Source organism: Gallus gallus, chromosome 8 (genome assembly GCF_016699485.2).
Source record: "Gallus gallus isolate bGalGal1 chromosome 8, bGalGal1.mat.broiler.GRCg7b, whole genome shotgun sequence".
Classification (NCBI taxonomy): Eukaryota; Metazoa; Chordata; class Aves; order Galliformes; family Phasianidae; genus Gallus; species Gallus gallus.
In genome coordinates, this window is record NC_052539.1 from 5,615,921 (window position 1) to 5,643,764 (window position 27,844).

At 53.9% G+C, this 27,844-nt stretch overlaps 2 protein-coding genes across 12 annotated transcripts; one reads left to right on the forward strand and one right to left on the reverse strand.

The window, feature by feature from the left end:
• The first annotated feature begins 466 nt into the window (after window positions 1-466).
• Window positions 467-27,339, forward strand: GLUL (glutamate-ammonia ligase). Of its 7 annotated transcripts, XM_046944325.1 has the most exons (10): window positions 467-909; window positions 6,279-6,362; window positions 6,727-9,392; window positions 17,657-17,839; window positions 21,881-22,071; window positions 23,120-23,281; window positions 23,528-23,674; window positions 24,101-24,228; window positions 24,402-24,601; window positions 25,495-27,339. In XM_046944325.1, exons 4-10 carry the CDS (start codon window positions 17,745-17,747, stop codon window positions 25,811-25,813), a joined length of 1,242 nt encoding a protein of 413 aa, XP_046800281.1. In that variant the 5' UTR covers window positions 467-909; window positions 6,279-6,362; window positions 6,727-9,392; window positions 17,657-17,744; the 3' UTR covers window positions 25,814-27,339. The 7 variants fall into 7 exon arrangements, with proteins under 7 accessions (XP_046800281.1, XP_046800280.1, XP_046800283.1 ...); XM_046944323.1 differs by lacking the exons at window positions 467-909; window positions 6,279-6,362; window positions 6,727-9,392 and adding exons at window positions 13,335-14,972; window positions 17,411-17,482; XM_040704522.2 differs by lacking the exons at window positions 467-909; window positions 6,279-6,362; window positions 6,727-9,392 and adding exons at window positions 13,335-14,920; window positions 17,411-17,482.
• On the reverse strand, window positions 1,100-14,771 carry RGSL1 (regulator of G protein signaling like 1). Of its 5 annotated transcripts, none has more exons than XM_040705008.1 (22): window positions 14,723-14,771; window positions 14,039-14,121; window positions 13,709-13,783; window positions 13,189-13,318; window positions 12,592-12,696; window positions 12,302-12,463; window positions 11,199-12,139; window positions 10,626-10,688; window positions 8,845-9,076; window positions 8,221-8,334; window positions 7,721-7,829; window positions 7,282-7,475; window positions 6,752-6,869; window positions 6,318-6,414; window positions 5,870-5,999; window positions 4,901-5,072; window positions 4,223-4,361; window positions 3,485-3,609; window positions 3,224-3,336; window positions 1,645-1,740; window positions 1,500-1,555; window positions 1,100-1,278 (listed from the first exon to the last, which is right to left on the reverse strand). In XM_040705008.1, the coding sequence occupies exons 1-22, from the start codon at window positions 14,733-14,735 to the stop codon at window positions 1,186-1,188; spliced, it is 3,360 nt and encodes a 1,119-aa protein (XP_040560942.1). In that variant the 5' UTR covers window positions 14,736-14,771; the 3' UTR covers window positions 1,100-1,185. The 5 variants fall into 5 exon arrangements, with proteins under 5 accessions (XP_040560942.1, XP_040560941.1, XP_040560940.1 ...); XM_040705007.2 differs by having other exon boundaries at window positions 14,620-14,742; XM_040705006.2 differs by having other exon boundaries at window positions 14,587-14,725.
• Window positions 27,340-27,844: the final 505 nt, after the last annotated feature.

The window sequence follows — 27,844 nt, forward strand, 5'->3', positions numbered from 1 at the left end:
GAATCAGTGCTTGTGTGCCCTTGTGTACGTGCAAAATTCAGAGTGGGTGTGTTTGACCCATCTCCTCTACAAGGGAGTGACTGTCAGAATGCATCACTGAGCCCCGTGCATCTCCTTAGCTGTGTGTGCTGATATCTTTACGTGTTTGCAAACCAGCAGGCAGTGCTGTGCGTGAGCCTGATTGCCATGCATCTTGGTGTGTGTGTGTGTGTGTATACAAAAGAAATTCAGGCACATCTGTTACTTTGAGCCTGGCTGTGAGCTGCCTTCTCCAGTGCAAACAAAGTGCAGTCAGATTTCTGCACCTTCCCAGCTCGCATCATGCTGCGTGCTTATGCAATGGCTCTGCCCACTTGCCAGTGCAATGCTTGCACTGTGCTAGTGCCTGAGCTGCTGCTCTGGGCACTGATGCATGCATGGCTCACCGTGTATGTGTGCTGTGACTTAAGGGTGATGCATTTTGGGGCTGGAAGCCTGGGGCAAACCCAGCTTGCAGCACAAGGGCAGTGTTGAGGAGCTGGTTGGACATGCAGCTGGCTGTAAGAAGCTGCTGCAGCTCCTGAGAAGTCTCTCATTTAAGAAAACATTGGACTTTGGGTTTGTTTGATCCTGCCAAGTGTTGTTAATCCTAATGGACAAATAGGAAGCGTCATCTCCTGCCTTAAATACACCTGTGCTGTTGCCAGGCTGCAGGCTCTAGGATTTGAGGGTTAAAATGTAGCTGAAAATAGCTGTAAAGGTACACAGTGGAGTTTGCACGGGAGGGAGCTGTGAGCAGCAATGTGTGCTAAAGGTTCTGCTCTGCGCTTCATGAGGTGATGTCCAAAGTACACCGGATTACTACAGCTTCCTGGTGGCTCAGCACAGCCATATCTCCTTGCCTCTCACAAAGGAAAATGAAGGCACTGGGTAGGATTTGGTTGGTGCTTTGGAAATTTAGCTGCACTGGGGATTTAAAAAGGGGGAGGGGGGGGATAAAAAACCAAACAGGCCCAAATTCAGCATGAGCTGACTCTGATTGGAAAATGGATATATCCCTTTGGGTAGATACACCTGAGTGGCACGTCCCTGCAAGATGCAAGCCACTGGTGCTGTGTTAGCAGGAGGCTGGAGGATGCTGCGAGTTGCTTTATTTTTCAGCCTTGTTGCAAATTAAGCACAGCCCATGCAACATGCCCTGGCTGCTCAGCTTCCTTGGAGCTCATCCCCATGGTTGTTGTGCTGGGATGTCTCTTCTGTCTCTTCTTCCATCTCTTCCTCCTCCTCCTCCTCCTCATCCTGTGGGGAGGGGAGAAGCACTGCGTCAGTGGCTGGTGGTGGATGCATGGGTGAAAGGTACAAATGGGACATATTTAGAGCAGGGAGTAGTGCAGCCACTGCACAGCTACCCAGCACCCCTACAGCTGGAAGAGACAGCCCCTTCCAGCTGGCTGTCCCCCCCTGCTCCAGCTGCCTGTGCTGGTGGAGCCTGAGGACCTGGCTGCCTTGCAGCCACCTACCTGCTCTGAATTCTCAGAGGCGGACCTGCTGGATGGCATCTCAGCACTTTTTGACTCTGTGGAAAGCACGGAAAAACCCATCACAGTGTGTCAAGGAGCCCTACATCTACGCTCCTATCCCGGCAGCCTTTTGGCACCAGCTCACCCTCGTGCTCCTCCTCTAACTCCTTCTTCTTATGAGACCGGGGCAGCAGGACCTGGATCCCCCGCAGGAGCGTGAACAGAATGACGACGTGATTGCCTGGTGAGGGAGAAGAGAGGGAGCAGTAAGTGGGGAGGGAGCAGCAGGACGCGTTGTCCCCTTTGGCTCCTCCAGAGCACGGGGGATGGAGGGGAAGCGGTGACATCGAGTGCTTGCTTGCACGGAGGTCTGAGTTCTGCGCACCTCCTCGCTCGCAGGGAGGAGGTGGCATTCGGAGAGCTGTGGACAGGAGCACGGCCAGCTCTGGGCGGCCTCCCCCCCGTTGAGCATCACGGCGCTGAGCAGCGCGGAGCGAGGCTCGGCAGTGCCACAGTGACGCCTGGTGACAGGCTGAGAGATGGCCGCAACCGCAGCCCGGCTGCTGAGCCCGCAGCTCCGACTCCTGCCTGTTCTCCCCCACCGCTTCCCCTCCCCGCACCTCCCAGCCTCAGCCTGACAGTGATGAATTACCGGGAGCAGAACGCTGCGCTGCAAGACACCCACCCGGCCGTCAAAGCAAGATTAGTACGTGCCTATTTTGGTTTCCCCTTTAATCGTAAAAATCAATTAGGCAATTTCCAAATGAATATTCAGCCGAAGAGCCGGGTTGTCAGGCAGAGTGACAGCACTTAGCAGCGCTTTCTTTGTGGGTTTCTCTTCCCCCCCCACAGTTTAGCATTGTTTAGTATATTGAAACTAAGTAAGAGGATGAGGGGGGAAAAAAGATCTTTTCCCTAGAGATCACAGAATCCTTAGGGTTGGAAGGGACCTTCAGAAGCCATCTAGTCCAACTCCCCTGCAATGAACAGAGACACCACAGCTCCATCAGGTTGCCCAGGGCCTGATCCAGCCTCACCTTGATAGTCTCCAGGGATGGGACACCAAGCACACCACCAGGTAACCTCACCAGCGCCTCACCACCCTCACTGCAAAAAGGTTTTTCCTTATATCTAACCTAAATCTTCCCTCTTTCAGCTTGAGATGCCCCTCTGAGTGCTCCCTCCGACCCTCGTGAAACCTTTTCTCCATTCCAAACATTCCCAAAGCATCTCCTGTGCAGTGCCACTAAGGCTGCTGTTTGCCTGCATGTTTCTGGGCAGACTCTTCTCCTTCTGCTCCCAGCTGACTTGTAACCTGGCTTTAATAGCTCTTTTAGGGGGTGTATTTTTAAGTTGTTTTTTTCGAAGCAAACAGGGCTTATGCAACAGCTCTGTCCTTGTGAACTCTCTGTACCTACTTCCCTGTTCCCTAAAGAAATGTCTAAAAACCTCCCTGGGTAATTTTGGCTGAATTTGAGGGGAAGGAAGGGCTTTAAAGACACCGCATTTTCCAGCCCCACGTAGCTGAAGCTGGGTGTGTTAGTGGAGCATGCCATGTGCACTGCATGGGAAGGGTTTGGCTCTTCTAAGGGGAACCATCACTAAAGATCTGGGGGTTTGGAGGTCCATGAACACTGTGGGATGCCAAAAACCCAGGTCTGGAGACTTCTGTGCTGGAAGAATGAGAGGGTAAATGTGGAGCGGGGGACAGGTGCTCATCTTACTTGGGCTGTAGATCTCAGATGGTTCAGAACAGGCTTTTATCCTGGTCAGCGAGGTTGGTTTCCTTCTCACTGAGTAGGCTCGGAAGCTCTTCATCACCTTCCATTTGCAGAACCTGCATGAGCAACGCCACTGACAACAAACCCCTGAGCTCCTGGGCAGTGTCACGTCTTCATTTACATTGTGCCAGAGGAACCAGGTGGCTGGAAGCAGAGGCTGGCATCTGTGCAGCCTCTGCCACCCGGAGAAGAAGGGCTTCGTACCTCTTCCAGAAGTGTATCAGGATGGGGAAGATGGCCACCTTGGCTCTGTGGTAGAGGAGCCGGTTCAGCAGCCCCTTGGAAGACAAACTCCAAATTAAATCTCTCTCGTCTTCAGAGATGTTCACCTGAGCACAGAAGGGAGCTTCTTTAACCAAAGCAGTTTGTAGCAGCCTGGTGGGCCTTAGAGGCATGTCTCTCTCCCTAACCCCACTGTGCACTTCAGGCTGTGCCTATGAAGTTGAACTACTTCTGTCCTGGCTGACTGTCCTGGACATAAAGGCTGGATTTCTTCTGGATTTCCATGAAAAATGCTTTCTAAACAGGAGATAGACAGAACCACTGCTACTGTAGGGGAAGAGGTAGGTGTACGGGGAGGACACGATGATGACATTGACCTCTGGAGACTGAAAGGACTGATTTTTAGTAGATTGCTGCACACATCCTAGTGTTTCAGCTCTATCATCCTTCCTGCAGATAAGGGGATTTCACCATCTCCATGCCCATATGCTGGCTCTTAGTGGCTACAGATCAAGTGCTAGCGTGGGCTTGGTGATAGACCAGTTCCCATGGAGCCCAAGGATGGTTCCTGAGCTCCAGAGTACATTCTGAAGCTTCAGAGCATTCTTGGAGCAGATCCACCCCCTGTCTGGTCTCTCTCTCCCAATATCTGCTCCCAGCTGCCATGGTCTTGAGCAATGAACAGCCTACAGGCTTCCTGGGTGGGACCCAGCATCTCACCCGTAGTTTGGGGGGAATATCAGAGCTCAGGAAGAGCTTGCTGATGATGGCAGCTTTCGTTTTGAGGAAGTCAACTTCGTTTTTGGTGCACACGTCGCGGGCTGCCAATGCTTCAGCTGAATCAGCCAGCTTGGAAAACCTGCAAAAGCATGTGTTTAGGTGTTGCTCTGAGATGAGTGCCCTGACTGGTAGGCTAGGCAGGCGTGGCATCACAGAATCCCAGTGCTGTTTGAGCTGGAAGGGATCCTTAAAGGCCATCTGATCCAACTGCCCTGCAATGAACAGGGTCCCCCTACAGTTCCATCAGGTGGTCAGAGGCCCTTCCAGCCTGACTTTGGCTGTCTGCAGGGATGGGGCACCACCACCTCTCTGGGCAGTGGTCTTGCTTAGCTCAGTATTTACCAAAACGAAGGTTTTGGGGGTCTCCTGGGGCAGGTAACCACAAGCAGATTAGATGCAGACAGCTATAGAGTGAGGCTTTGGTTGTGTCTCACGCTGCAGTGTGGTGTCCAGCAGCCTTGTTGAGGGGAGCTTTAGGATGGCAGCAAAGCCCTCAGTATGTGCAAAGAAACCCATGCACCAGGCTTTATCCCTTACCGAGGGCTGCAGACTGCTCCCAGGATGGGTTTGAGCCCGATAAAAGGAGACTGGGGGCACCTGAGCACAGGTGGAGCTTACTTGTTGATCTCCAGGTAAAAGTGGAGGTCGTCAACGAGGAAGTTGACAATGATGAGCTGGTTGTTAAACATCTGTCGTTTCACCAGCACCACGTCCTTGTCCCATGGGGACCTGGCAGAGGATGCGTGGGAACGTGAGGTGTTGTTGCTCTGCATCGAGGTGATGGGCAGGTCTGTGAGAGGGTAAGAGATGTTGTGTCCTGCTCCTCATAGCATTGGTTTGAGGGCAGCTGAGCATCTGATGCTGAGCTATACCCCACTCTTTCACCTCCCCCGTGCTTCCCTTTCCTACCTACGGGGGATGTGTTGGGATTTTTCTACCGTAGAATCGTAGAACGGCTTGGGTTGAAAGGGACCCAAAGGATTGTGAAGTTCCCTCCGCCACAGGCAGGGTCACCAACCTCCTGATCTGATACTAGACCATGTTGCCCAGGGCTCCATCCAACCTGGTCTTGAACACCCCCAGTAATGGGGCAGGGATGGGTACCTTGGTAGGCTACAGCCTATAGGGGCCCGCAGGGATTTCAGATATTCAGATCCATTCAGTGCGTGCCATTCCCTTAGCTCAGTAACCTCCATCCATCCTCCTCTTTGCACCCATAGAGTGCTTGTGGTCCTTGTTTGCTTAGGACACGGCCACAGTATGTTAGATCAAAAGTCTGCCTGTCTGCCTATCCATCACCATCCCTGACAGAAGCTGTAAGTGGATAATTAAAGAGAAAGAAGTGTAAAACATGTTACTTTTCCCATAAAAAACATTCTCCAAATTCCAACCATTTTTGTTTCCAGGTACTTCTTGCTCTAGGTGGGCTTCCTGCATATCCACCTGTTCCAATGGATTTCTTCTCTACCAGCTTCTCCAGTGAACTTTTGAACCAAATCTGCTCTGCAGATTTACCTCTCATTTACCTCTCCTAAAGCTAGGATTGCCCTGGGGAGGGAGGAGAGGGGTTCAGGAATCTAGCCATACTTTCCTCCTCATTTTCCAGTTCCTTCCGGAGAAAGTCCTCAAACTCCACACGGCACTTGTTGTTGTTCATCTCCCGATGGAACTTGCAGATGCTCCTGACAATGTTCTGGATGGCAAACCATGCCCACCGCTGCAGAAACAGCACAGTGCACGTCAGCTGGTGGTATGGCCATGGGGAGCCAGGGCTGGGAATGACCCAGCCATTATTTCTGGTGTTTCTGCATTCCCCTGGGGGCCATAGGTGGTAATATGAATTGCTTGACTACTTGCCACTATCTAAATCTGGACTCCAGAGCCTGTGAGAGCAAAACTTAACCTCTATGTTTTTTGCAGTCTTCCAGTTCTGACCTTCCTCACCCCATTTCTCTGAGCACTGCTTAACCCACAGCATCTCCTCTTTCTTCCCTAGACAACACCCACAGCGGGCCAGCAGAAGGTCTCTCCTTACCAGGTTGTCTGTCTTGAAGTTCCCCATCTCATGCCGCAAACAAAGGTTGGACTTGCATGTTTCAGTGGGGGGAAAGAGGTCCTGGTATTCTTTAAACCTGCCGGATGGGAGATCAGAGAGCATCAGGGACAGCCAGATGTGTGAACAGGGGTTGGGTGAGTAGGATGGAGAGCAGGTGAGTGGGGTAGCCCGGTGGTTGGGGTCTCACAGGATGCCTATTCTGGAGGAGGATGGAGGAAGGGATGGGAACCGGAGCCCTCCCCTTGCATGGTTAAAGACATCAGCAGATGTAGGGCTGGGGTGAGGGTCTGGCTGGGATGTTGAAGCACTGATAGTTGGTTCAGAGAGTAATACATTTGCAGCAGTTGTTGTCTGTCACCAAGGAAAGGGCATTTGTGTTTGAACCTAGGAACCCATCTAAGCCAGATCCTCACCATCGTTTTTCCATTGCTTTCTGGACAAAGATCTGTGCTGTCATCAGCATGAAGGGGGTGACTGTTTCAGCCTCACTTATTTCGTTGATGATAGAAGAGTTGCACTCCAGCTGTTCCTCTGGAAGAGACATGCAGTCACTGCCTGCCACTAGCAGCCACCTCAGCCACCATGACAACTCTTCCTACCCTCACATCAGCAAGTGGCATCCTGTCCCACCTCCGCCTACCCCATCAGCTGCTTGCTGAATTTGATAGTTGCACCTCTTTTCCTTTCTCTACCGTGCTAATTGCATGCTTTGGGAGTGAAACTCCGACTCCGAGAACGTCAGAGGTCTTGGTCAAGAGGTCCTGCCACAGAAGTAGACCACCTTCCTAGAGACTCAAGTGGCAGTGGAAGACCTCAGCAAACACTGGGCAAGAAAAGGAGAACTGGCAGATCCCTGCAAGTGAATCTAAAAGACTTCACCCACGTCAAGGAAAAGAAGCCTTTGTCACAGCTTGAGTAAAATATGGGATTGGAGGGTGCCTACCAGCTGGGATTTCACCATGGAAATAATTTCTGACAATGCTGTTAACGAGGAGGTTCTTCGTCTTGGTGTTGGTCTCTGCAGCCAGCTTCTCCACGGCCATCCAGAAACGCAGTGGTTCAGCTGCACCGCGCTCCTCGAGGAACTGCCTGAAGTACTGCAGGTGGGCAGGGCTGTGCAGAACCTTCACAAAGTGCCTGCAGGGAGGAGACATCAGGAGGCAAACAGAGCTGGGAGCAGGCAGGGATTTGCGATTTATACCCTGATGTGGAGCTGTCGGGGTTCTTGTCTGGAGTATCCCCAGGAGGTGGGACTCCGCACGGACATTCACATGTCATCTCCATGACAAAGCAAGGAGTGACACTGAAGGAAAGCACTGGGAAAATTCTGTTTCCTGAAAGTAGCAAAAGGCAGCATAGCTTTGTGCTGCAAGGTGCCAGACCTGGGTCTTCTCGTTGGCTTCTCTACTGCAACAGTGATGGCCTTCTTGGCACTTGATTTGGTTTTTCTCCTAGGAGTAGCCCTCTTCTTTTTCTTCTCAGGTTCAGCAGCTGTGGGGACAGAACGGAGCTGGCCCATTCCTTGGATGACAGTTATAGCCTGCCACAGCTATTCTCAGGCCAGAGGACCCTGAAGAAGCCCGAGCTGCCTCCAGAACTGCCCTGCTGACTTCAACAGGATGAGCCTAGCTCAGGGGACACTGGATACTGTAGGAGCCCTTCACCTTTGCATGGCTTCAACTCCTCAGCATCTGCTTCAGGGGAAACCTCCCGCTCCCACCCATGCTGGCTGGACTAACACCCCTAAACACGTGCCTTCCAAGGGTGGATGCACCTCTCTCTCCTTCTGGAGATGTTTCCCTGATGGTGCTTCCCCCTGCTTGTCCTGGGGAATGCTGGCTGGGAGCCTGCCCTGTTTCTAGTCTGCTCAGGTTGGACTCACCAAGTGGTGGGCTTTTGGGAGGCGGAAGCTCCTCATCCTTGCTGCAGCTATCTGCAGACAGTGACGCTTTCTGAACAGCCAGCTCTTCTGGTGTCGTCTTCTGGGAGTCTGCATCTGAAGGAGAAGAAGGAACAGATCCAGCTCCTGCAGGCTATGACTGTTCTCCAGCACTTATTGAGTGCTGCCTTATCACTCTTCGCCTTTCCTTTCCCCTTCTCTGTTCTCTTCCCGTGATCCATTCATGATGCTACATTTCTCAGGACCCCAAGCTACCCAAGAGGTCAAGGTGTGGCAGTGGGATGACAATGACTATCCCCACTTTTGCATTTCAGTCTCTTTGCTACAGCCTAGTGACCCAAGCCATGGCAAGGACAAGCAATTTGATGCCTCTAGTACTTGACAAGAGCAAATTTGACCCAAAGCTCATTGCTAAAGTTTGGATTATGGCCTGTGGCTTGCAGATACCTTGTCCCAACCCACCCAGTGGCACTGTCGGCAATACAACAAGATACCCTGCTAAGCCAAAACCTGTGTGTTGGTGGCTTTGGTCACTACAGACACAAAATATGCTGCATCAGCCTGAGCCAACCTGAATCCCAGCAGAAATTCAGAGCCTTCTCTTACCAGTTTTGCTCACAAGAGGTTCCGCCTCTGCCTGGAGCATGCCCCTTTTCTTGAGGTCTTGAGTGCCAAAGGATCGCCAGTGCTCAGGGGAGAGGCCTTCCAAGTTCCTTGTGTCATGCAAGGCCTGGCTCAGCTTCAAGGACTCATTTATCCGCTCGGACAGAAGGAAATATTCATCTTTCCCAAGACCATGTCCTTGTACTTTGGGCACTGGGACATCACCCTGTGAAGACTGAAAAGAAGAACAGAGGGTGATGGCACAGAGCATCCTATTACACCCCATCTGAGGAGCTGGTCCTGCAATGCACCCAGAAGGCTAGCTGCGCGTTTTTGCAGTTTACAAACCTATCCAAATTAAACCTCTGGAAGAAACCTGGGCACAAAGCTCAGCATGAAGCTTGGACCTGTCCATACTTTTCCTAAAGCTGGCTCGCATCTGCCTGCAGCTGCATCCAAACAGTGTCTTATCAGCCAAGGGCAGCTGCTTTCCTTGAAGAGGTCCAGCCAGCAGGACAGAAAAAAGCCACGAAGGTGTCATGGACAGACAGGTGAGCTCAGGTTTTCCTCTTCTGGCTGCTGTCCCTGGTTCTGGCTCTGGCTGATGTCCCAGGAGTGCCACCCACGGTCCCCTGCTGAGACCCTCGTGCAGGTTTTGGCCGTTCACCACCAGCAAGCAGGGGCAGAGAGGCTGTCTGCTAATCGAGCTGCATGCTGCTGAGAGCGAGCACCAAAAATAGCCCTGTTAAGCCCCGAGCAGCTCCTCCGACATTGGTGCAGAAAGAGCCCCCGATGAGTTTGGCTTAGGGGATGGTGCCTGCAGAGAGCATGGCCCCGACACCTGCCCAAGTGCTAATTGCACTCCCAGACCAAGCATTTGCTCTGAGTGGTAATTTCCTTGACAAGGGATGCTTAGAAACATGGGCAGCTAATTAACTTACAACCAAAAGCATTTAATGAGCAGAGCCAGGAGTTGACAGCTGCCAACTGACTGCTCCATAAGAGCTCGGCTCTCACTGGCTGCAGTGCTGGGGCTTTGGGGCACTGCCCCTGCCAGCCCCTCCTAACCATTTCGGGGACCAGCTGCTGATTTTTTACATCTCTATTCTGGGAAAATCCAAACGGTCAGCCTGAAGACATGAGCTGCAGTGAGCAAACATTCCTGTGTGGGTTGTGCAAGGAACCCAAACATGCGGGATGTTCTGGGGTTTCTGTTTGCGAGGAGGCTTCCTGGAGTTAGGGTAGCATTCAGGGCACTGAGAAGTATGATGCATTAGTGGGATTTCTGCTGCTGGGAAGATGGTTTGCTTGTGTAACTCTTTCTTAGATCACTGCTTTACACAGTGGGGAAAAGGGAAAAAGAAAAATAAAAAACACATGGAAAACTTGAGTGCAGTTGAATCAGAGGCCAAAACGCTGCACGCCCTCCTCCCCCAGCATTCTGGCCATAAGCTGGTGCTGGGACAAGGACATAAGTGTGTGTGGCTGCCCATGAGTCAGATTAAAATCAGCATTTTCTCCAGGCAGGGAAAAGGGGGGAGAATTAATTCCCTGAAGTGGTTTGCCCAGTGTGCTGCCTGCTGCTGGTTTTGCATGCACCTGCCCTGCACTTAGATCTCCCCCTGTTTCTGGGCTGGGTCATGGCTCAGGGGCTGATCTGTGGGATGCTGGCTCTCTGCAGCTAGTGCTGAGCTTCCCTCCCTCCCTCTCCCCTCATTCTCCCATCCATACTGCTGCCTGCAAACCACTTGAAGATGCCCACGACCCCCATGCATCCCCTTTACCATGAACTGGAGGAACGTCTTGTCATCATGAGCCAGAAATTTCTCATAGTAGGTGCAGAGGACCTGAAGAGGAGAAAAGGTAGGGTGTCCTCAGCTGTTCTCATGTTCTCATCAGAAGCCAGCACCCCTTCTGTACCCCAAGGTCACAGTGACAGCGTTGAGATGCCCGAGGACAGCTTTGCTGTGGGCTGTACGCGATGTGCTTCAGTCATGTTGTGCTGGAAGCAGTGACTCAGATGCAAAAGGATGGCCGCCATCCTGTGAGCTCATCTGACAGCTGAGGCCACCAGCTGCTCAGTGGCTGCTCATCTCTGCTCCTTGGCCAGCAGACCCACGGGGATGCTCATCTCTGCTCCTCAGCCCAGCAGACCCATGGGGATGCTTCTCTCTCCCAGTCTGTTGCATCTAGGTCACTGATTCCAGTCCAAGCTGACTTGTGACCATAAGTTTTGCCCTCCCTGCTTTCTGTTCACCTTCATCTTCCAAATATCTCTCTGTTAAATGTGCCTTTGCACCAGGCTGGGGTGTGTAGGCCCAGCTGTACCCTGCAGCCTAACTGCTGTCGATCTCTACCTTGCAAATCTCTTTTTGGGTCCTGTATATCCAGGGGGTGAATTCTGCAGAAGCCAGGTGGTCCCGCAGGCCCTGGAGGGTCCTTGTCTCCATGGGAAGCTGCTGGATGGTGTTTTCCACCAGGTAGGACTTGCAGATCCTTTCCATGAGGAAATGGCGCAGGGAGAAGCTGTTCTCTCTGCTTTGGTCCAGCACCACAGGCAGGAATTCCTGCAGATCATGCCATAGGTCCAGGAGATGAGCCTCAGCAGTGTGATCCTGGCAGAGCAAGAAGGTCCTGAAGGGCCGTCCCGCGAAGCTGTCAGCACTGAGCACCCAGGGGAGGTACCGTAAGGTCTTGGCTGGCCTTTCAGGAGACGGCATCTTGGCTAGGGGTGTAGAGGATTGTAGGCTGGAGAGGACCTTCTCTTCACAGAGGTCTTCCGGGTGGAGGACCCGTTTTTCTTTGGGCCTAGGTCTTTTTGCTCCTCCTTGGCTCCCAATGGCAGTATTTGCAGTACGCTCTGGCCCCTGGCGAATCCGTCCCAGACTACCTTTACCCTGTTGAAACCTCTTCATGCTCCCAGCTGGCTTCGTCTTCCTTTCTGGTTGCATCTTCATTTCTTGGGTGTTTCTTCCCTCCTTGATAAGAGCCCAGATCTTCGCTTTGGCCTCCCTGCTGCAGTAGGGCTCTGGTGAATCCTGGCTCCTATTAATTTTCATTGGGGAAAGGCCATCTGAAGTGCCCGAGGCCTCCTGCAAATGGCCCTCTGCCAACCGCTCTCGATATTCCTGCAGCAGAGGCCAGCAGGATTTTTCCTCCTCCATGCTCATCTTGCACTGGATGAAGAATTTAGGGAGCCAGTAACTCTGAAGGATAAACAGGGCCCTTTGCTGCATTTTGCTCAGGATCTCCCTCCGGGTGCCTACAGACCCAACGTGTGAGACTGTCTGCGATGACCCTAAAATGGATGTAGGGAGTGATGATGTGAAGGTCTCATCTCAGGTCTCCAACCAGACCTGATGTTGTCATGGGGAATCCCCAGCCAAGCAAAGCTGCTGCTGGCATCCCATCCATTCCTGGGAGCAGCCAGGAACAGGCCGCCAGCTCCCATCCCACTTACGGGCAGTGGTGCCACAGAGGGTAAGGATGCTGGAGCCTTCATGTAGGTGGGTGACCTTCAGCCTTTGGAGTAAGGACAGATAGAGGTCCTTCTGCATTGCATCTGACTCATCAAGCCCCAGCAACCTCTCGGTGGTGAGCCAGAAGTCAGTCAGTTCTTCCCCTTTGGATCAGACAAGAGAATGATTTGACGGCGGTGGTATTAAAAGCCTTGCTGGGGGGCGAAGCAGCCTGTGATTAAAAGAAAAAGCTGTGAAGATGTGGAGGGTCTGCGGAGCACACCATGCCCACCTGCCAATCCTTGGGTGAAGGCTCGGAAGCGCCACATGCCCTGGCACCCACTGATGCATTTCTTCAGCAGCCACTGGTCCGCGCTCCGCCAGTTCAGCAGTCTTGCTGTAGGAGAGAGAGCAGAGCATGGCATCAGGGCACAAGCCTTGATGAAATGCCTTATTTTTCCAAAATTAAGATCCGTATCCCAGCTGCAAGAGCTTCCTTTCCAGCAACCAGCCCTCACATTGACTCGCAGATGGGCGAAACAGGCTGGAATGAGGGGGATTGTATGGGGGCAATCAGCACAGACCAGACTTGCTGCCCTTGAGAGAGACCAGGGTGTAAGGTAAGGGTGTGTTTGCAGCGTACACTATGGCACTAGGGGACACGGGTTAGTGATGGGTCTCCTTAGGGCAGGTTGATGGTTGGACTTGATTATCTTGAAAGTATTTTCCAGCCTGGGTGATTTTGATTCTACGAGTTTCCCAGCACGAGGAGCACAACACAATGCAAAGCAAGAGCCCAAAACCAGAGTGCACAATGCCTTTTTAAACCAGGGCTACGCTCAGCAAGCATCAGGCGAGAGGAAGCCCTGCTAGTGCAGCAATGACTCACCTGCTTCCTCCGAGCGAATGAAACCCAGGAGCTTCTGGCAGAGGATGAGGAGGAGGCACAGGCTGGATTTGCAGAAGTGAGGCAGCCGGTGCTTTCCCAGCCAGGCCAGCAGAGCTGGGGGGCTGGGATCCTGCATTGCACCCCACGCCCAAGGAGAGGATGAGGCAGTGAGCAAGGAGCTGACTCTTGCATGGGGATTAGGGTGAGTAATGGGCCCGTGCTAGGGGGGTTGCTGGAGAATGGTGTGAGCCAACCCTGTGTGCAGGAAGAAGGGGGGATGCTCGTGCTGCCTGTCCCCCCTCTCCTTCCCACCTCCCTCCTTTCCCAGAGCCCCAGCTTCCCGTGAAAGGGCTTCTTCTCCTCCCAGGGCTTAAAATCAAAATGAAGCCTGGGTTTGAAATCACGCCCCTGGCTGCACGAACATGGGGGAGAGAGCAGCCTCAGAAATGAGGAACAGATTCTGTCCCTGGCCAGTGCCCTTCCTCCCCTTTCTTTGTCCTCACAGGGGATGTTTTCTCACCAGGTGGCTCGGTAGCTCTGGCCAGAGGTCCCATTGCCCTGTGCTGCTGCTGTAAATGGGTGTCTGGCCAAAAACCTGCGTTGAAAGGAATGGAGAGATCCTGAGGTGATGGAGGGTGGGGGTGGGGGGGGATCCCGGAGCTGCCTGGCTGTCCTAGTTACTTCCCATTACAGAGAAGGCATCGTCTTCTCTGTCAGACACGATGGTGCAAGGGTCCTCAGCTTTCCCTGCCCTGACAGCCTAAGCACAGTGTAGTCCCAAGTTTTCCTCTAACGTGGAACCCAAAAGGCTCAAAATGATCCTGGGCTTTGTGGTGAGCAGCAGACTTACAGGAAGGTTCAGAAACGTGTTGAAGAAGTCAACAAATACTTCATCTCTCAGCAGCAGCTCTATGTCCGTGGAGGCTATGGTTGCTGCAGGGGGAGAAGAGAAAGTTACCTGGGCTTTGTGGTGTTGAAAGATGGAGTGTAAAGTGAAAGAGGAGGGGGAACAGTCAGGACAGAACAGAGCTCAGAGAAATGTGATCTCAGTTGGGGTTTGGTGCACTGAGGTCCTACTGCACCTATGTGCTGTGGGCTGCTGACACAGGGTGCTTGGAAAAGCACGTGGTTCAGTTGCACGTAGGACTTGGGAAGTTTGAATGGCCACTTTCTAAATACTGAGGGTTTGTGGAGGTTGGGTACAAATGCCACAGCATTTCCTCTGAATTATCAGGTGTCATTAGGCAGGTTGTGGCTTTGGGTAGAGCAGCAGTGACTGCAGACATCCACTCCGACCACCCGGGACCTGAAGGCAGTGTGTCGGTGTCGGCAGTGCCCCAAAATCTGTCCCTTGAATTTGTAATTGGTTCTGAAAGACCCGGAGTGGACTGGCAGCACCTGCTGATGTTGGATGCCATTGGAAATGCCCACCGGCGTCAAGGCACGGCTGTGTCATAGGGAGGACCCAGCTTTATCAAGCCTAATGCTTCTTTTCCCCTTCAGAGCGTGCTTTGCTCCAGCAAAGGTCACTCACTGGTGGCCATCATGTTGCTGTGTCCAGAGGACGTGTTCTAGATCACTGTGCTGCTTGTGACACACTCGTCCCAGCCCTGACCTGCAGGGATATGGAGGGCTCTTGGGGACCGCAGTGCTCTCCACACTTTCCTGTAGCTCCGGCTTTGCAGTCCTTTGGGCAGTCCTGAAATGAAGACCTTCCCATCTCCCCACTCGGGTCAGCTTCTTGCCTTCAAACCAGGCTCTCTTGGTAGCACCTTGGTGACACGGTTGGTGTCAGGGCATTCGTGCGGGTGGTGACTGATGTCTCACGGGAGACTCTGCTATGGTTGCCCTCAACAGAGCAACCCTGGGTTCCCAGTTGGGACTGATTCCCAACCTTGGAGACCTCCAGGGAAGAGGAGGAAAGAAGTGCTAAATCAGAGGCAGCCTGGATCAGAAGTAGCAGGCGGTGGAGGGGAAACCCTGACAGCTCTAGCATCACGTTAACAGAGGAGGGGAGTGGAGAAAGGCTGGCTCCGGTTGTGTTGGGGCCATCGGTGCCCCAGCACAGGTTGCCTGCAGCAGGGCTGATCCCTCTGGGGCTTGCCTTGGTGGACACCGGCCCGTGGGATCCTGGTGCCCTCGGGGAGGAGAAGCGGGTCGGGCCACCTCTCTGGGGCCGATCCCCAGCAGCGAGGTCACCTCACCAGATGGCGCTGTCAAACCAGCAATGCGACGCTGTCCCCGGCGCAGGGATGGCTCCTTGCTGCTCCTGTCCCACCGCCCCCAGCGTGATGAGTAGGGATCCTACTCCTACTACATTAACACAGTGATGTGTTGAGAGGGTTAATGGTGTAGGGGCACCGGCCCTCTCTGTCACCCTGAGCGTTTATTTGCAGATTGCCAGAGCCATCCCACACTGAAAGGTGTGCTGCTTTGGGATAGGGTTGAGCACAGCCTCCTGGGCAGCCACAATCCCCTTCCTCTGGTCAGGGAGCACAGCAGGGCTGGGGGGGGGGGCATCGTTGTTCCAGAAGTCAGTCCTCCCAAATGATGCAGGGAATGCTGAGCCGTGAGCAACTTTGCTCGTTCCAGGTGTCAGTTGGTCTGCATGCAAAGTGTGCGTTGAGCCCCTCGGAGCTCTGGTAGAGCTCTGCTCTTGTCAGTGCGGCTCCGGGCTGACCTCAGCAGGGCCGAGGCAGCCTTGCCAGGAGAGGATCAAGGCTGCGAGCTGGAACAGGTCGGCACGGTTACCATGGAAATGCACGGGACCGTTTCCATAAAGTCTTTACCCGAGGTGAGGCGGTGTTTTGGCAGGACGGAGCTCCGCTCAGCGCAGCTGGTTGGTGTGCACAGCTGCCCCATCTGCCTCGCTGCAAAGGTGCCTTGCAAAAGGGGCTCACATAGGCTGAGACTGAGCAGACCTGCCAGACTCAGAAGGGTAGGAGGGGGCTCGCAGAGGGATTTGGGGTGGCCACGCTCTTTGCGCAAAAGATACGGGCACGGTTGCAACACCAACTGCGTCAGCATCACTCATGGGAGCAGCCCACCCTCGGCAGACCTGAGGCCACCTCTGCCCCCTGGCAGCCCCACACACGGTGCTGGTAGAGGGGACGTGCTTGGGGCTCAGGGCTCGTGTCCTTGCCCAACCAGAACACCAAAGTCCAAGGCAGTGCAGCTGCAGGGTCGCCAGGACCTGGACGCCTGCAGTCCCCACGTGGGCTCACAGCCTCCCAGATCCACCCATCCTACAGAAGCGGGGCAACCACGCACATCTCTGCTGTGCTTTTGGTGGCACACCTCACTGCAGTGCTCAGCCTTCACAAGCCTGACATGAGTATTCTATGCATGGATACTACTGGATTTTTTTTCCCCATGCACCCTCAGGCTGTTCTGATATAAATAGTTTAGGATACCTCGAAGACCACATCGGCAATGGTGGGATCCTTCTGGGCTCGTAGCATCTCACAATTAATTATGTGAGGCGTTGGGTGCAGCAATTCAGCCTTAGCCTTGAATACATTAGCCTATTTTTTTTCTAATGCAATTTTCATGCTCGTTCTCCTGGGTGCCTAAGACTTGTTTGCTCAAGGAGGACAACTCTGGTGTTTCCTGATGTTAATTAGAAGTATTTCTGAGCCTATTGCCATCTGTCCGTGGTTTCCTTGCTTGGGCTTTGCCATGGACGCACTGCCCCTGTAGCAAGCTTTGCATTTCCTTGCTCCTTCTCCAGCAGCATCACCCGTAATCCTGCATGTGTCCAAGTGGAGCACAGCTGGGGCTGGGGGATGCGATCCAGCCATAAGGAAGGCATGCAGACAGTATTGCAGTACCTTGCACAGTGTGCAGTGTCAGGCCTTGATCCTGCCACTGAATGCACTCGGGAGAATTTCCATGCTCCTTAATAACGCTGTGATGTGTATTAGGCTGAGATTAATCTGCCAGCCATGTGAATGTGGCCCTGACCTAGCAGGGAGCGCGCACAGCAGCAAGAACTGTGCTAATAAAAAAAAAAAAAGAAGAAGAGAAAAGTAAGAAAAATAAGGAAGCAAGCAAAGGAAAGAAAAAATTGCCAATGCACACTGTGACCAATTTCCAACTGCAAGGGAAAGGCATGCGCTGAGCGCTCCCTGGGATATTCTCCACCCTTGTACAGAGCGAGCAGAGCCAAGCAATCTCTGGGTCTCAAATCCCCCGCCCTGCCTGCCCTGCTCTCGTCTTCCAGCTTCCCCCGGCCACGCTTGAAGGAAGAGCACGTGCTTCGCAGCGGCGTCCCTGCTTGCTGCAGAGCAGCCAGGTGGGTGCTGGGCTTGCGGTGCCGAGCGCGTTGCTCCGTGCAAAAGCAAAGAGGTGGGCTGGTGGGGGATGTGGAAGGGGAGGAAGCTGCGTGGGGAGGGACTTTCTTTTTCTTATGTGCCTCCGCACGTTTTTATTCATTTGCTTTCCTACGCCGCCGTTCTGTGCTGCCCAGGTCATCGCCGGCTTTGCTCTGCCTTTGCAAGCCCTCCGGTCACCACCCCTCAGCCACCCTTGACCCTGGCAGCACCTTCAAAGGCAGCATGCTGCGGAGCCTGCAATGTTTGCTCGCTTATCGGGTGGGCAGCCTCCCACTGCGCTCCTGGGGACACCGCTTGGCCACCACTGCCCACGCAAGGTCAGTCCCCTGGCGCCGTGCTGAGCTCCCTGTCCTCATTGGGTGACTACTGTATGAGGGCAATGTGGTAATTAATTAATGAAACAGCTGCTCGTCTCGCTAAGGCCTTGGGTTTGCTAACCCATGGGTAAAAGGCTTCCGCCCCATGAGCCCCTCTGGGGGTGATGCAGTGTGAGCAGGTCCCATCTGGCCGTGCTGGTGGAGGTGGCACACTGTCAGACACCAAGATCTCGTTCCTTGGGTGCATTTTGGTTGCGCCCTGTGTGGCACCACACAGTGAGCAGCGGTTTCACAGACTGGTTTGAAAGTGATACGGCTGAAATGGGAATGCCTTGGCTGGTGGGCACAGAGGGAGACGCTCTTCTCACCTTCCTCTCAGCTGTGTTAGAGGCCGGGCCTCTTCTTAGGATCTAATCCATCACAGCACAATGGACCATTCCTCCTCCCTGCATGATGCTTGTATTTTAAGAGAAGAAACGGTGAAGTGCTGCCACTGTTGCCCAGAGCTGTAGGTGCTCCATCCCTGGAGGTGCTCCAGGCCATGGATGGGCCCTGGGCAGCCTGAGCTGGGGGGGCAGCCAGCCCATGGCAAGGCTGGGGCTCAGTGATCTTTGAGGTCCCTTTCAACCCAACCATTCTACGGACCTATACAGCCATTCATTTGGATTTAAGAACCACTTTTAGTGCAGGTGGAAGGCAACGGTTAGCTGTGCTTAGCGCATCAGCTCTGCACTTGAGCACCGCGGTCCTCCAGCTTCTGATGGAGGGGTTCGTGCAGGGGTTTGCATCACGGCCCCAAAGGCAGCAGAGCTCAGCGTCACTCAGCCCCGGATCAAAACGTTCCGTCCTGCGGGCTCCTGGCTTTGAAGGCTGAATTAAAGCCAACCCTCGGGAGGTGTCACCGCTCGGCACCGCGCCCGTCCCGCGCCCTGCCGGTCTCGTTGGCTGCGGCGAGGAGGGGTCACAAGGCTGAGCTTCCCCCAAAAAACCAGCAGGCGGTGGGGAGGAGGAGGAGGAGGAGGAAGGGGAAGGCAGGAGGTAAACAGGCGGCAGGAGCCCTGCGGGAGGCACGGGCCGCTCTGCCCGGCCGCCTTCCCGGGAGAGGGCGCTGGGGGCCGCCGCCGCTTCTCGGCTGCCTCGTAAACATGTTGTGCTGCAGGAGATGGGCCGTGCCAGCGCCGGGGGCTGCTGGCCGTGGATACCCCGGGCTAGCTGACAGGCAGCTGGGCTGGCCACCGCTTCTGAGAATGTCATAGGTAGTGCATTTCTAGGAACCGGGAGCTGTCGGTGTCCCGATGAGACAAACCCTTTAGGTAAACCCAGGGCACGACGTTAGGTTTTCCGAGGCAGCCCTGCTTGGTGGGGGCTGTTTTGCTGCTGGGTCTCCCTAGGCGCCAGCCCCCCCTCCTTTGCTTTCAGCTGAGCCACTCCGGGTGACCGCAGCTGAACTCTGGGTTTGGGTTTTGCTCGGGGATCCTGAGCCAATTGCTGCAGGTAACACTTGGTGTTCAGACCTGTGGGGTGACACAGGGGACAAAGCGTGGGTGCTGAATGGGGAAATGGAACAAGATCCAGGCAGGGAAGGAGACAGCCAAGGCGATGAAGCATTGAGGCACCCAGCTCTGCCCTGCTTGGGGCTGCAGCGGGGACACCTCATCCCCGTCCCAGTGTTGAGAGTGTCAATGCCTGCTTGTCACCTGCAAAAGGGCTGTAGGGTCCTGTGTGCTGATCCAGAGCCCTTCTGTATCGAAAGCTTGGCTTTACACACATGGTGCAGGAATTTGGATATTGGAGGAAGGTAGCAAGGTGTAGGCTGCTGGGAGGAAAGCAGTTTCTTTGAGGCTCTGATTTGCCTAAGCTATGCAAGGAGGTGAAAAGCACCTGAATTACACCTCCGTTCTGGTGAGCCCTGAGGGAGTAACTTGCACTCGAGGCTGCTGTAATGTGGTGGCAAAGAATGAGCCAGGTTGTCCCGCAGGGAGGGTGGGGACCTGGCTCTCAGATGGGCCATAAATCAACACGAACCCTTAGCCAGCAATTAGTCCTCTGGGCTGAGGATCTGGCTCTCCAGGGCCACTGTGTCCCCAGCCTCCAACTGAGCAGAGGTGGTGCTTTGGGTGGCTGTGATGGCACAGAGGGTCAGGCTTCTGGAGGAATGGCCACGTGGGTGCCAGCGTTGGGTTGCTCCTGTCAGCCTCAGGCAGGCGTGTGCTTGTCCTGTCACTTGGATGCTGGGAACGTATGTGTACAGAGCGAGCACTGGCACTGCCCCTTGGGTTTGGGCTGGAGGGCCGACCAGGAGCAGGGATGGGAGAGGAAGCAAGCACCCAGGGTGGAAAAACACCGGGCAGTCAATGGGTGCTCCCGGCCCCAGGAGGGCTGGGGAATATCTCCTCCCTCGGGTCACGGTGCCCTGCACTGAGGGTCCGGGCTGTAAATCCGTGCTGGGAGGGCGCAGCACAGCAATACCAGCCCTCAAACACAGAGTCCAGCACGAGGCGTGCAGGGGGCTCCTATTCCTCTCCCTCCTTCCCTGCTTGCCCTGTTTACCCAGGGCGACTCATTTCCATGCCTGCGAGTTATGCAAAGGCAGCTGCTAATGTAAACGCCGCAGAAAGCCCTGGATTCGCTCCCACTGCTGCTTTCCGAGAAGAGGGGGATATGTTTTCGGGGGATGGGGCGGCGGGACGGCAAAAGAGAAGGGAAAAAACAACCCCCCCCCTCCTCCTCCCCCCTCCTCCTTTTGCCATTCCCCTAAACGGGACGGACGAAATATCGCAGAACAGCCCAGCGGGGCGCTCAGCTTGTTTTTCCCCCCTGCCCCGGCTCGCTTGCCAGCTCCCTCCTCCTCGCAGCCCCATCCCCGGCCCCGGCCTGCCCCCGGCCCGCTTCCCGCTGCCCAATCAGTGCGGCGGGGCCGGCGCTCCGGCTCCATAAAGCGGCGGCGGGCGCGGCCCCCGGGAGCCGAGCGTGGGAGCCCCGCGCCGAGCCCCTGCCCGCAGCCCAGCCCAGGTAACAGCACGGCGCTGGGATGGGGGGGGGGGGGAGGGAGGGGGAGGACGGACGGGGGGACACCGGGGGTCCGCAGGGCTCAGCAGCGGGGTTATCCCAGCAGATCCCCCAGGGGAAGATTCCTGCTTAGCCCTCGGGACGGGGGGAGGGGGGGGAAGGAGGATAAGGGGCGGCTCTTGTTTTGTCTTCAAAACAAGCTCTCTGCTGTCCCCCCCCTTCTTTTTTTTTTTTTTCCCTTATTTTTTCTTTCGTTTCTTTCTTTCACTTCTTTCTTTTTCCTTGCGAGGCTCTCACTCTTTTCCCTTAAATAATTGCAATTGCATTGAGAGATAGGTGATGCTCCCCGGAGCTCGCCCCACTGATGACCCCCTCCCTAAGAGGGGGGTCACATGAAGAGGTTATGACCCGAGCATTTTTCAAGGCTCTCAGCACGAATACTCCAACTCGTTTTCCATTTCCAGGTTGCTGGCATTGCCAACCCCACTGCAAACACGAGTGAGCCCAACGCACGTGGGCTGTTGGGAAGGTTGGGTTGGGAGCGGAGCCCCTCCACGGCAGCCCGCTTTGGGGTTGCTGTGCTGCTTGTTGCTTTCCTCAGCCTTGGATGAGCCTTGTGTAACTTCAGACCAGCTGATCTGGGGAGGCAGCTGGGCTGGCAAGCCCTCCTTGCTGAAGCAAGCATATTAAGAAAGCCCCAGCTAAGCTTTCCTGCGCATTAGCCCTGCTCCAGAGCAGCGGCGAGCACGGGGGTGTTTGAGAGGTAAAAAGTTCACCCCGGGCTCAGAAGGTGTTATGAAGGCTGTTGCTTGGCGGATAGGACCCTTGCCAGGAAGCAGGAGTTTGGGTATTAACAGGATGCTTTGAAGGTATCAGAGCAGCTGCTGGGTTTTCTACCTTGGGCACGGGGTGCAGGGTAGCATGGGACCATAAACTGAGCAGTCCCTGTGAATAGAGCGTGGAGGAAAAAAACAACTGGGAGTGCAAGGAAGAGTCTCACGTTTGGGATTGGTTTTGACATCCTCCCTGCAGGACAGCCCTCGCCAGCTCCGCAGCCATGGCCACCTCGGCGAGCTCCCACCTGAGCAAAGCCATCAAGCACATGTACATGAAGCTGCCGCAGGGGGAGAAGGTCCAAGCCATGTACATCTGGATCGACGGGACTGGGGAGCACCTCCGCTGCAAAACCCGCACGCTGGACCACGAACCCAAGAGCCTGGAAGGTGAGAGGTGTGGGATTGGCAGTAGGTGCTTTTTGGGAAGAGCTGAAGATGCTGCTCTTCGTCCCCCTCCGCTCACCTCCTGCTCCAGGTGCCCGGGGAGGAAGGTTCCCAGCTCTCCAGATGTGACTCTGTGCACCCTGGCAGGGGTTGGGCACCCAGCCCGGTGGAGGGGGCTCTTGGCATGGGATCCACGGCCCATTGACTCTCAAGTGCTCGTTTTGGCCGGAAGTAGTTTGGCAGAAAGTGGAAGGGAAAGAATGGAGCTATCCGGTGTAATTAAGAGCTTGTGTCCCTCAGAACAAACAGTCCCAGCTTACACAATAATAGCATTAGGATTTTCTCAGGTTGCCATGGAGCTGGCTGGAGACAGTTATGAAATGAAAATACTGTGTGTGACTGAGCAGAATTCTCTCTCTCTCTCTCTCTCTCTGTGTTTTTTTTTTTTCTTTCCTTTTTCCCTCTAAGGGAGTGGTTGGCACAACTCTTTTGCAATCTCTGTTCTTCCCATCATCCCACTTTCCCCCCAGGATACAGAGGAGATAACATAGCCTGGGTAGAGTTCACTGCGGTTCCCGTTGTGCTTTGACCCCTAGGATGGAGGGCACGAGGGCCATGCTGGCCACACTCCTCTTTTCCATACGAGGCTCAACCCGTGTGGCAGTGCATGGGATTTACTCTTCCCCAGTCCCCGAGCATCCTGAACGAAAGCAAACAGGGTGCCCAGCTTACTCCATGGTGTCTGGGAGATGGGAATTGTCCTCAACGCTGCACTATTGGCTTGGGCTTGGCCAGCAGCCCAGCAACTCGTGTTTCTCAGGGTGGCTGCAGAGCTGTGGAGTTGCCTTCTCTCATTTCTTGCTTGTTTTGCGCTTCTCCTTCCTCCATTTGCAAACAACAAAAAAAATCAGACCAGCTGAGCTGGGATGAAACCCCCTCTAGTCTCATTGTCTATAACTACTTGCACTTCCATGGCACTGAAGGGCGGTAGAGAGTCCATCCTCCTGGCACTGGTGGACCTTGGCTCACAGTGATTTGCTCTTCTCTCCAGATCTCCCCGAGTGGAACTTTGATGGCTCCAGCACCTTCCAAGCCGAAGGCTCCAACAGCGACATGTACCTGCGACCTGCTGCCATGTTCCGGGACCCTTTTCGCAAGGATCCCAACAAATTAGTTCTCTGTGAGGTCTTCAAATACAACCGCCAGTCTGCAGGTGAATGGACGCGCTGCTGGTGTTTCTGGGGAGGGGAAGCTGGTAGAAGAAGGGGGTGGAGAAGGGAAGACCTATCCAAGCGTTGTTCATGCCCTTCAGCATCATGCGCGGCAAAAGATGATGGTGGAACGCTGGTCCTGGATTCTTCTCTTCACCGGTGCTGCTGGCACTCAGGCTGTAGAGAAAGGAGAAATGGGCAACGGAGGTGGAGATCCTAAAAAGCCTTGTGCTGCTTTTCCATTGTAGACACAAATCTTCGGCACACCTGTAGGCGGATTATGGATATGGTGTCCAACCAGCACCCCTGGTTTGGGATGGAGCAGGAGTACACCCTTCTGGGAACAGATGGTCATCCGTTTGGCTGGCCTTCCAATGGCTTCCCTGGACCCCAAGGTAACCTTTCAGCAGTCAGCACTGCAGCGAGTCAGGAGTATTTACTGCCATGCCTGAGTTGTGATCCTTGTGACACAACTTATGTTTCAAGCAAGATGAATGATTCAAGACCTTTCTAGTACTGAAAGTAGCAAGCAGGAGTAATTCACAAAATTAACGTCTTCATGGAAGGGCAAAAATGTTCACTGCCCTCCTCCAGATTTTGCCTTTCCGCTCATTACTCTGCAGGTGACATAAACTCTTGCCCAGTATGACAGAGCACGAGTCCAGACCATCTCCATTAGTGTTCTGCTATACTAGTGCTCTGCCATGAAAAATGGATACCGAGCCTTGTTCTTCCCCATCTGTGCTCTCACTTCACAAAATGTGAGCCTTTTACCTTCTGGAAGCTCATGCCCTTCTTGCTTTCCATCTGTGCTGTTGCAGGTCCGTACTACTGCGGTGTAGGAGCTGACAAAGCCTATGGCAGAGACATTGTGGAGGCCCACTACCGAGCGTGCCTGTATGCTGGTGTGAAAATTGGAGGAACCAACGCAGAAGTGATGCCAGCCCAGGTAAAATCTTGGGTGCCTTATGGGGTGAGATGGTCCAGAAAAATCATGGGTAAAAGGAGCTCTTGGCTCACCGCTCCAAGCAGTGCAGCTTTGCCAATGGTCAGAGTGTAAGGGGGAGGGAAGTGCCTTGCTGCGTCTCTGCCTGACTAAGCTATGACTCCTCCTTCCTGCAGTGGGAGTTCCAGGTGGGACCGTGCGAAGGGATTGAGATGGGGGATCACCTCTGGATAGCACGTTTCATCCTCCACCGGGTGTGCGAAGACTTTGGTGTCATTGTGTCCTTCGATCCCAAACCCATCCCTGGGAACTGGAACGGTGCTGGCTGTCACACCAACTTCAGCACCAAGAACATGAGGGAAGATGGAGGTCTCAAGTAAGTCTTTTGAGATGGGCCAGTAGCATCCATTTGCATGGCAGCGAGTTAGGCTTGGAAGCAGCAAGCTTTTAGCAGAGCTTTTGACTGCATGGTGGACACCATTATGGGTCTTGGCATTCTGCATGAGACTTGTTTTTCTGGATTTCACTCTTTTTGTGTGTGTGTCTGTGTTTTTGGTTGAGATGTGTATGTAATGTTACACTCCTGTTGGTGCTGGATTGGAAACTCAGTAGGGGTGGAAGGATGCAGCACTTCGTAGCAGGCTGTCCAGCTCTTATTAACAAACAAGCCAACTCAGCAAAGGCATTTCTTATTTATAACCATGATGAGACAGACCACTGGCTTATGTCTGGGTCAGGCTGGACACAAATGCCGTGTTGGTTTTCAATGTGATGATTTTGGAAATGCAAAACCCAGGTCACAATTGGGTATGCTCAGTGCAGACCTCACAGCACTGGACCTTGGTGGAGCTCTCCAAAGGGATTCGTTTGGGTAGCTGTGCTTTCTTGCCTTAATCTCAGTGGTGCTCTGAGGTAACGAACCAGCCTGTGATTGTCAGCTTCCCTAATAGGACCTTGGGTTAAGAAATCTCTCCTCTGGGAGCAGATTTCCCCCCAAGGGGCAGGGCAGAGATCTGGCCACGGGTCATGCCCGTGGTATCCCACTGTCATGGACTCTGTGAGGCCGTGGGGGTCCTCTTCCAAGAATCACACAGGTTAGAAGTAGAAGGGAAGCGAAGCCCCCCACTGATAAGGGCAGGAAAGTGGGTTGTAGGGCATAATTCACTTGGGCACCTGGTAGGGGGGAGGGATGAAGCTACATTGACTCGGGCACAACAGCAAGAGCGGCTCACTCACCGAGCCTTCTCCTTTCCCCTGCTTCCTTCACAGGCACATCGAGGAGGCCATCGAGAAGCTGAGCAAGCGCCACCAGTACCACATCCGTGCCTACGACCCCAAAGGAGGGCTGGACAACGCCCGGCGCCTGACGGGCTTCCACGAGACGTCCAGCATCCACGAGTTCTCCGCCGGCGTGGCCAACCGCGGCGCCAGCATCCGCATCCCACGCAACGTGGGCCATGAGAAGAAAGGCTACTTCGAGGACCGCCGGCCTTCAGCCAACTGCGATCCCTACGCCGTGACGGAGGCCCTGGTCCGTACGTGTCTCCTCAACGAAACCGGGGACGAGCCTTTTGAGTACAAGAACTAAGTGGACTCGTGCCCACAGACACCGCCTTCCCCCTCCCCCCACCCCCCCCGTGCTCCCCGCACCCCTAAACTTCCCTTCTAGTTGTAATCCTGAGGGTACAAGATAACACACTTCGTGTCTCAGTAACTCTTGTTGTTTTGAGGTGGGGGAGGAGGGCAGGTTTAGTTTTATTAATGTCTGTTTGTCATTGACTCTTCAAAAGGCGAGAGGAGGAGGGGGGTGGGGGGGGGGTAGATGATTTTTAACCACTGTTTTGTTTTGGTTTTTTTTTTTGTCTAATTCATCTGTACATCTGGTGGGATCCAGTGGCTTCCAGGGACAGGCTACACACAAAGCCAGCAGACGAAAGGAAAGTGGAAAATTATGGCCGACTTCCCCAAATTTGGGTGTTAGGCCCAGCGCTGGGGGGCTCTCTCCCAGCGGGCTGATGGTTCTCAAGGCATAGCATCCCAAGAAGGGCAGGCAGGGACTGGGATGGAACCCAGCTCTGTCCCGTGGTGTGATGGGGAAGTCTTCAGCCTATTGGCACTGTCACATTTCTAGGCTCCTTCTTGGCATCGAGCGTGTGGTGTAGGAGCACCTAGGAGAGCTCCTCGTCCTGTCATTGGAAGTCAGGCGATCTCCCGCTCATAACACAGAGTGAAGTAGTATTTTTCTATTTAAATGTAAAAACGAACAAAAAAAATTATATATGGAAGCGGAGGGGGGGGGAGGGGGGGAGGTTGTGTTTCTAGTTTTTGGGTTTTTTTTTTTTTTTTTTTTCTTTTAAAGAAGAAAAAGATGCTGTCCCAGGGGCTCGACCACAAGAGTGGGCAGAGCTGATGGGGATGCTGTCAGAGGGCCTCCAGGTGGGACTGAGGGAGAGCTTGGAGGGCTCAGTGGGGAAGACTCAGAGGAATGGAGCTTGCAGGAGGCAATTCCCAGACCTGGGAAGCCCACAGGGACGTTTATCACTGTAACTCAAGTAGCCATGAAGTGCTCGTGTGGATGAGGGTGAGGAAGGCGTTCGGAACTAGGAGTTGGCTGGTCAACTTCACCACGTTCTGGACCAGAGCTGTGGGTGCTTCACTTTCCGGTGGGGTTTGCACGTCACTAAAGCAGGGCTTTTGATAAATGAAATTTTAGATGACTTTTTTTTTTTTTTTCTTTTTTCTTGTAATGTACTTAGTTTCTAAAAACTGAGTGGTTTTACAGAGACCGTCAATGTCACTGTTGTGTCCTGGCCGTGGGACTGCCTGCCTCCGCTGATGGTGGCTGGGAGAAAGGGGAAGGATCCATCCCTCCCAGGCAGCCCTGTGCTTCCCAGCTCGGGTTGGGGGGTACAAACGTTCCAGGATCTTTGGGTATCTTAGCTGGTGCCAGTTATATTCCGTTGCATTTGAACTTCTTCCAAATAGTTTTTTTTTAATAATTAAAAAAAAAGAGAGAGATTGAAATGTTAATTCTGACTTTTTCCTCCTTTCTGTGCTTCCTGGCAACTTCTTTTGTACGTGTTTTGTCTTTACTTAAAGGTAATTTTATCCTGAGACCGGGAAGGTTTTTTGGCTTTTCATTTGTGCGGGGTGGGTGGGAAGGAGGGGGTGGTCAGAATCTGTGGACCCAATAGGGGGCTGTTGGTTCTCTGGGGTGTGGTGGTCCTGCTGTGACTGTAAGGGGGGTCTCTGTGTGTGGGGGATATGGGGCTTGTGGGCATCCATCCACACAGCCCGTAGGGTGTGGGAAATGCTGTGGAAAAAGGAGCTGGGTGAATGGCTGGGAAGGGCACACATGGGCAGCCGTGATGGTGGTGGGAGTGGGATTCGGTCCTTTGCTCCTCCCGTTGCCTTGCACATAAATGTAGCACAGGTGCTTGATGCTTAATGGTACCTCGTGTTCTCAGCTGACAGAGCATTTACCCACTGGCTTGGTAATTAACCAGATGAAAAAAGCCTGAAACAATGAGCACTGTGCTGCAAAATGGCTCTTCTGATAATTATATATGGAAAAAAAGGCTGCCAGGAATTAGAAGGAAAAATCCCTGCTATCCTCAGA